Genomic DNA, 8,878 nt, shown 5'->3' on the forward strand with positions numbered 1-8,878 from the left:
GAGCTTAAGGAGGGTCTCACTACGTTGCTTACATTTTGTTTCCATGCACAAGAAGTCTCTGAGATGTATTTATTCCATTCATACGAAAAAACAATTTCATGTACTTAAAAGAAAAAAAAGGAGAAAGACGGCAGCACAGAAAGTTTTCTTCATTACAAAGTGTTTTTCCATCAGGCAATTATTTATAAGAACTTTTGTTAACACTGGAGTTTAGGCTCTGGAACGAAGTGGATATATTGTTTACTAGTTTTGCCAGTCAATCTTCTCTTACAAAACCGCTCCCTTCCCCCTCTCCTTTTCCAGCCAAGTCAGTTCCTTGAATAGCTCAGGAGTTTCCTTTGTCACCAAGATCTCCTTTTCCACAAATTGTCCCTTGAATAATGCCATCTTCAATGTAGTGCCCGGAGGTATCTGTGCTCCTGCAGAGAACTGTCGAGGGGATCCGCGATGAGCGTCTGTCCTGGCTCTTATCCTCAGCGGAGCAGCAAATCATCCTTTTCATGGTACCCCACATCTCATCATCTTTGTATGAATAAATTATTGGATTCATGACAGAGTTTAACAGGGCTAGGAGAAGAAACCACCTTTTAACATTCTGAATCCCACAGTAGGTGCAGTTCAGACCATCAAGCAGTAAGACAACCAGGCCAGGGGTCCAGCAGACAACAAAGGCACCTAGAAATAAGGGAGACAAAAAAGAAAGACTTCAAACTGCTAGGGGTTAGGAGTTTTTTTGCATCTTACAAGATTATTGGCTTATCAAAATTCTACACAAAATTGATAAAAGCAGGAGAGGACAAAATTCTAATGACAGTAGCAAAATTATATTTACTACAGCTTCTCTGCCAAGCCCTGAGCAGGAGGCAGGGCAGCTCTCAGAAGGCTGCAGGGAGCAAGAATCCAGCTGCTGACAGCATCAGCTCAAACAGAAGTGGGGATAGGTCATCACAACAGTGATTTGTCTATGCTGATAAATAAACAAGAGCTCTGGAGCACTAACAAGAGGAGAACTGGCGCTCTGAATGCAGGCTTCCTCTCTTCATCTCTCTCTCCTATGCTGGAGGAGAAGATACCAGGTGGCCCATTTCCACTGCCGCAACACGATCCAAAGAAGAGCTATGTCTTCTGTCACACTACAGCTGACTCTGCAGAGCTATAGGCACGCTGCCCAATTCATAAAACAAGAGTCACATCATTTAAACATGTCCTGGCTGGAAACCCCACAGCTAGCGTAGGATGCACGCCGTTGTCTGCGACACACAAGCACTGCCGGCTCCCCGGCCAGGGCAGCAGCCCACCTCTCTTCACCGCTCCCTCCCGGGCTGTGCATGCCGGGTACTTGAGATCCAACAACTCGGATCCAGGAAACAAATTCCGTTGCAAATGAAAAGAGAAAAAGAACCAAATAGATGAGTTAGCAAAGATGAACGGAAGGATTTATCAGTCAGGGCAAAGAAACGAAGCAAAGAACAGAATAAAAAGCAAAAAAAAGACAAAAAGGATGAGGAAGTAAGAGCGTAGTGATGGGGGAACAAGAAAACTCTGCAAGAGAGGCATTTCCCCAAAACATAGCAAGAGACTCCAGGAGAAGCCCAGGAGCAGCAGAGTTCTCCTTGTGTTTCAGCTGCGAGGCAGGAATGACAACAGCCCCTTGGGAGGAAGAAGCGAGACACAAGGTGACAATAAAAGGTGAAAGAGACAAACTAGGACAAGACACTCCTCTCCCACCAGCCCTTCAAAAAAAAGGAAAAAAAAAAAATAAAGAAAGGGGGAATAAGGGAGAAGAGATCTTAGACAGGATGAAGATAACATGAAGAAAGCACAAAAACCACAGCTTAGAAGGAAGTTCAATATTGCATTTGCATCTTTCCATGTTACTGCGCATCCCCGCCAGAAAGGCAGGGGTATGGGCAGGACTGGGGGGGAGGGGGAACATCGCAACCAAACGCAGCCCTCGGCCACGAGCTTGGGAGGGGTCCTGAACTGCCCCATCTGCCCTCCTGCCTCCCCCCGGCACTGCGGCCTGTCATCCCTCGCCTTGAGCCCAAGGAAGGAGTAGCCATATGCATGATAATACTAACTTAGCACAAGCCACAATTGCCGTCTGACATACAGAAATAGAAAATTACAACTCTGCACAACTGTCACAGTTTGAACAACGTACTGAGGAAATTCCAATCATTTATAACAGCAGAGTTTCCCCTTTTTTGGGCTTAGAAAAAATAATCAAACAAATCAGTATGATAGCAGCTACATGCTAAAAAGCTGTCCTGGGGGCATTGGTATCTGTTCAACAATTTTGGTAGGGAAAAGCAAGTCCAGCTCATTTTTTTACAGCTGCTGATTTTCTCATATCTGAGCTGTGCAAGCAAGCAGTGAGAGGGCAGCATGGCTCACGGCAGGACCCAGGCAGTGCCGGAGCCAGGGCTTGGCACCTTGGGCATCCCATCGGCTGTGCTGTGCACATAGGCTGGTGTCCGCAGCACTGGACACTGCTCCCCATCGAGGATTTTAATGGACACTGCGCCCATCTGATGGGCAGGCCATAATGGTATATAAAGTGAATTCATGTGATTGAGTAAGCATTAGGATTGCTGAAAAATGTATCCAGGACAAGGTACCATAGATCTTGCTGCAAATCTATGCTCCTTGAGTCCAGACAAAATTCAACCAACTGATTTACTACGTTCCAGGCAATACTGTACAGAACAGAAAGGCAAGAGACCACCTCCTTCAGAAATTGCATTTTCTACTCTGCTGTACCACGATTTTTGTGATGCTAAGTACTAATTTCACAGTGTTAGTTTTGAGATACTGGTTAACATCAGTAACATTCCTCCATTGCCCACTGGCATCAGGAGCTGCAAGCTGCTACCACAACACTTGTTTTCTCTGGTCAGTCTCTATACTACACACTGGTTTGGCTCCAGTGTGCTGAGTAAGCAGTTGTGACACCAACTCTCTCTTACAGCCTACAATGGAGAAAACACTGTACTGATTTATTCCCCTGGGGTTCACCAGCAAATCCCATCCGTTTTAACAAGCACTGGAACCAGACCACCCAGACAACAATACGGTGTCTAGTTGAGTGTCTCGGTAAGTATTTGGATAGAGAGCTTTTGCTAGCCACCAAGGGTCACTGGCAAAGTCACCAACACACCAGCTCCATGCAGAAATTAAGATGGTAGCAAACCCTCCTTAGAACAAGCACTGAAAGCATTTTGGCCACTTGTACCACAAATCATGCAAGGTCCAGCCCTGCTTTCATGGAAGTCAGCAGGAGAGGAAACAGACCCCAAAGCCGCATTTAACAAAGGACACAGAAATCTCTCCTTCAAACAAAACGCCAAGATTGCAGGCAGGATTAGTCCGTGAACTCCTAGGATATATCCGTGTCTACCTATACAGGCAAAACCCTAAAAGGTTTCAGTGGCAAAAGTAAGGGAAGATAAAAAGGCATCTGCAGACATCTCTCTGCATGTTTCCCCCACCCCACAACTGACGACAAGGACAGGGGCAATGCAGTGACAGCGTCGGAGTTACTGGCTAATGCTTTCATGGGACTGCTGCTTTGGCTCCATCAAAAATACATTTTGCTGTGTGTGGAGACAACACAAGTGATTCACACCCTGCTCTTAGCACCGCAGAGATGAAAGTGAGGCATGGCTCAGACTCACAGCCTTGCTCGCATTTTGCTATTTTTACCACAGAGCTTTCAGAGGGAACCATGGTTAAGCATAAATATATACCTTTGTCTTGGCCCTTTGGCAATTTTCTTGTTTGCAGACTTTTTATCCCATAGGAGCTCCTCTCCCTGACAAAGTGCCACACTCCAAAAAGAATTTAATTTCTGGGACTCTCTAAAATTCACAGAAGTGACATGAAATATAGCCTAGCGGCAACATGGATCAGAAAACCAGCTCTGAGTCTTCCCACCAGATTATGGGAGATCAGGCATTACGACGCCTCAAGCTTAGTTTGAGGATTTTCCATTCTATTTAAACACAGATTTTCTCATAGATTACATCATCTCTGCTTGAAAATGAATTCCTGTGTACCTGGAAGCACTACTGATGCTTCGGCAGCATCATGTCATAAAACTCTGCACATGAAAGCTGTCCCTGGACATGCCAATGCTGAGAAAAAAAAGAGTGCAGTAGCTTCCAGTTGCCTTTGCCACATGTGCGCCCGAGTTAAAACAGCAAGTTACCAATTAAACTATAAATTCACTGAAACTGAAAATCATCCACCCCAAAGCTGCTATTTCAGCAGGAATCTCACTGCCAAGTTCAGATGAGCTACCACATACACACCACCTGAAAATCACGTACCCACACACCTGCAGCCACCCTTCTTCAAAGCTACAGTCACAGGCTTAGCTAGGACTATGCCACAAGGTCAGCCTAAGAGGATTTTAGCCCCTTTTGCTAGGTTTCACATCTTCCACTTTCAACCAGATAACTTCCTATGATTTAGCATGCCAAAGGCAAAACCTTGCTCCTATCCTGTGATGGACCATTTTAGGGGTTACAGTAGAAAAAGTTAGACGGCAAGGACCTGAGTCCCAGCCCCTGGAAGGCACCATCCAAGCCCAACGGGTAGTGCAAAAAGCCACCTGCAGCTGCAATCACCCTGAATCCGTGAAGTCACACTGAAACCCGGATTCCCCCAACTCTTAACTGTAGGACCACGGGAGAAGAACACCCAGAAAGGAACAGCGATGTTTTGCTGGAGGGGCAGCCAGCCACAGGCCCAGCCTCCCCAAGAAGGCAGGTGGAGGCGGGCGGGAGGAGCAGCATGGCAGCAGCACCCAGCTACATGCAGCCTCCTTCCACGCAGCAGTGGGCCAGCAGGATTTTATCCTGAACCTCCCATGAAACCAACAGAGCACATTAACAAGAACTCTGGTTCTCATCATACTTCATCCAGCAACAGAGCATCTCGGAATCACTTCTAGTTAAGACCGTATCAGGTGTGTACTCCAAAGCATTTTCAGATGTTTTGGAACACGCCATTAAAAATAACTGCCTTGGGCAAAATCCATGTGCTGCGTATAGCTGTAGGTTGTTGCATCAGTGGATGTAACCAGAATTTTGGAAGAATCACTTTGGTCACTTGGTGACTCCTCTGGTAACTGGAAAGCCCAGAAAACACGTTATTCAGTTTCTAATACATTTTGCACAGTGTGCTTGAATGACTTGGCCAGGAATGCACATTTCAAACTGTTTTAAAAAATAAATTCTCATTCCTAGAAATAAATGTTTATAAAAAGCCTCTCAGAGTCAAAATTTGGAGAACTGATATGAAGGAACATGCCAAGATACACTTCCTCTGACACAGGAGTTTGGGGTAGACCTTGTACTCAGCAACACATGCACTAATTCCACTTCTTTGGAAGCAGGCTCTGCTTTGGTTTTGTTTCTGACTGACAAAGTAAATACACAAAATTATGATCTCTAAAGTAGCACTCGGGCTTTCTAAGTTAAATTTGCCTGGCCCAGCATACGATATAATTAAATGCTTTGCCTGAATTATAGTTTGATCTGGTGCCATATTCTGCGAGTAAGAGAAAGCTAATGCTAATCTTTAAATCAACCCATAGTCCTAAGGCCCCTCTCCCTAGTAAAAGAGAGAATAAGTTGAAAATGAAGTTTAAAGCAGGCTTTACTTCCACACAGCAGCATGGCCGCGGTGAGCACCGAAGACCTGCCACAGCCTAAAGGACCACGAGGGATTAGCAAACGGCAGCCACCATCGCTGTCCTTCCACGTCCCCCATCAGCTGGCTGGGTGTCCTCCCCAGTGCGCAGGCCACCTCTCTGCTCTGCCCTGCAAATATGCATGGGCAGCACCGAGAGCTAACGGTGTCATTCCAACACTCGCTCAGCACCCTCCAACTTTGGCTTTTACAAAACCAAAGTAATATTAACTATATAAATATACATATAAATTAGACAAGGCTATGCATAATTATATATTTTAATGTGATTTCCCAGAAAGCAACCTGCAGTTCTGATTTCAATAGAAATGCTCAGAGAACTGCTTTTTAAAAGCGATTTCTTTTTGTCTCTTTCCAATGCAGCAGTTAACTACAGTCTACCCGATGCTTATGCACTAGGGCAGGATCATATTTGGAACAATTCAGAGGTTTTTCTGCAGGGATTTTCTCTTTCCAGGTGTATGGCTTAAGTTTCACTGCATGAGAGCTTCAGGCAGGGCAAAAGATTGAATCTTACCCCTGCAAGTCAAGGGGGAGACACGAACAACCACCACATTGTCTCTCTATAGGTGCCATAAAATCAAAGGGAAAAAAGGAAGGACAACTGGGGAGGGATTTAGAAGGGAAAGGCTCTGGCAGCGGACAAGCCAGCTCCAGAAGACACAGGAGTGTAAGTGAGAACCTTGTACTTGTACAGTCCACTTTCTTTTCCAAGGTCAGGCACTGTACAGTTTAACTGAACTCAGCTTCTAAAGCATTCTAAATCATTTGGTAGACAAAGGTGTTGTGTACTACAGCACTATTATTTCAGAAAATAAAAAAAGAAGAAAGAGAACCAGACACCAGACTATGCAAACAGCATCCATAGACCGCAAGGGGAAGAAAGTGTCCGCAGCCTGAACTTCCTACCCTGGCAACTCCTACCTCCATGAAAAGTGACACTTTTCTCCCAGAACTCTCTAGTGCTGCCATGCTGCAGTACAACACAACCGTGTCCCAGGTACTCATGGACACCAGCTTTTGCAAAAGCTCCAGCTTTCTTGTGCTGGCTCCTGCAACATCGGAACAGTTGTCAGAGCGGTAAAGCCATATTTGTGGTTTTAAAGTCCCCCACCACCTGAGCCCAGCTTCACAAGTGTCCTGGTGTCACCCCCATTTCCACCCACAGCGAGCTGCATGAGCCATGCTCGCATGATGCCTGCCTTCCAGAAAACATCTCGCTCAGATTCAAGTCCTCCTGGGGAAAATTGACTGCTACAGCTAGTATTTTGTTCCAACAACCAATCATCTACTCTGTGCATCTCTAATTTAATAAGCAGCTACATCGCAACTAGCTGATGAAGTGATCTGAGCTGCCCAAATATCAACAGTGTCTCTAGGACAGAATACAGATCAAATCTCATGTTATGATCTAGAGATTCAAGGCCATACTGCATCATCATCTGAAAATATTTTGCACTATGCAATCTTCACAGAATTAAGGTGGATTCTCCCCTTGCAAAGCAAATCTCTGTCAAAGTCACAGACCCACCAGACATCCTCTCCTTTCCCCAGGGAAGGTGTGTGTCCAGGGAGAAGAAGTTAGTATGTTTAGGAAACTGCCAAAACGAAGAAGTGCAAAGAAAACTATCCACATCCAGCCTCAGGATTCATGGCCTTGTGCGGATATTAAAGAATCTTATTTTGAAAATGTTCTAGTAGGTAGCTGTGAATCTTCACAAGCCTTCCTCCAAAGTGATTTTGTATTCTCACCCCCAAAACAAACCCTGTAGATAATTTGTGTTTCATAACAAGCTGCCTACCAAATAGAGACACTTTTCTTCTACATGTTGACCAGTCCTCTACTTCACATTTCGGCATGGTGCAACACTTATTTCACTATCTAAAGCAGACAGAAGTCTAAATGCCTCTAGTACTTAAAAGTTTGGTTTGGTTTAGGGGGCTGAGGGCTTTTTGTTTTGGTTTAAAACAAAAAACAAAAAACAAAAAACAAAAAAAACAAACAAAACCCACACAACCAAACAAGCAAAACCAAACCAACACAAAAACCAATTCATTGGCACTGCCAGCCTTGCACGCCGTGGTTTGTAGTCACTTACCTAAGAGAGTCATGACAGTCTTCATAAGCTTCACAGGGGTTCTCCTACGGCTAATGGATCCACTAGTGTGCGACGACAAGACATTAGTTTTCCTCTGGACGTACATGTAGATTCTTATGTAAACCACCACCATAATGAAGAAGACGACTAGGTTCAAGACACTCCAGAACACCAGGTAACTTCTACTGTAAATAGGTGCCAAGGATGAGCAGGCAGTAATGTCACAGAGGCAGTTCCAACCCAGGGTAGGAACAGCACCCATGAAAATAGCAATGGCCCAAATGGATATAATTAAAAAGGTGACTCTCTTCTTTGTGAGATTACTGTGGATCTTCATCCGCATTATCGACATGTGCCGCTCAACAGCTATGACGAGAAGATTCACCAGAGAAGCTGTCAGGCTGGTGTCCAGAAGACCCTGACGCAAAAACCAGCGGTTAACAGTTAATGTCTTAGACACTGGGCCAGTGTTGAACATCAAGAAGACATAAGCAATTCCAGCAAAAAAGTCTGCAGCAGCTAAGTTGGCCAGGAGATAGTAAAAGGGAAAATGAAACCTCTTGTTCTTGACCACAGCTGCTATGACCAATGAATTTGAAATGAAAATGAAGAGGCAGAAAAATGTCCCAAAACACAGAACAACAATAAGCTTAGGCCCTGTCCACTCATCTACTGTGTCAGTGTTTGTTTTGTTATAGAAAAAGTCCATGCGCTTATCATAGTAGCATTCGTTCATCCTGGATTAAAGCCCCTGCATCCTAGGAAGGGAAAAAAGAAAGGAGGATTAGAAAAATCAACTATTGGTCCTTGCTTCAATCACCATACCTAACAGCTTTTTTGGGCAGGGAAAGGGGATGGAACAGGGACATGAGAGGGTATATACTTGGAGGCCTTAAGTAAAAATTCATATTGTACAGAGTAAATGCAGAAGAAGATATTCTGTCCACTGGAGGACTGCAGTGCATGATGCTTGGATGAATCGGGAATTTTTAAAAGACTTACTTGCTTACAAAACCCCAGCACAATCCCTTTGCACTAGCAGTCATATTGTACAGGCAACA

At 44.7% G+C, this 8,878-nt stretch overlaps 1 protein-coding gene across 1 annotated transcript; it reads right to left on the reverse strand.

Moving 5' to 3' along the window:
• Positions 1–325: 325 nt before the first annotated feature.
• Positions 326–8,568, reverse strand: LPAR3 (lysophosphatidic acid receptor 3; the record flags this gene model as incomplete). The annotated part of the gene is made up of 2 exons (XM_082312131.1): positions 7,818–8,568; positions 326–675 (listed from the first exon to the last, which is right to left on the reverse strand). Exons 1-2 carry the CDS (start codon positions 8,551–8,553, stop codon positions 326–328), a joined length of 1,086 nt encoding a protein of 361 aa, XP_082168257.1. The 5' UTR covers positions 8,554–8,568.
• Between the last annotated feature and the right edge of the window lie 310 nt (positions 8,569–8,878).

The sequence above is a fragment of the Platalea leucorodia genome (assembly GCF_965183815.1).
Source record: "Platalea leucorodia genome assembly, chromosome: 5".
Classification (NCBI taxonomy): domain Eukaryota; kingdom Metazoa; phylum Chordata; class Aves; order Pelecaniformes; family Threskiornithidae; genus Platalea; species Platalea leucorodia.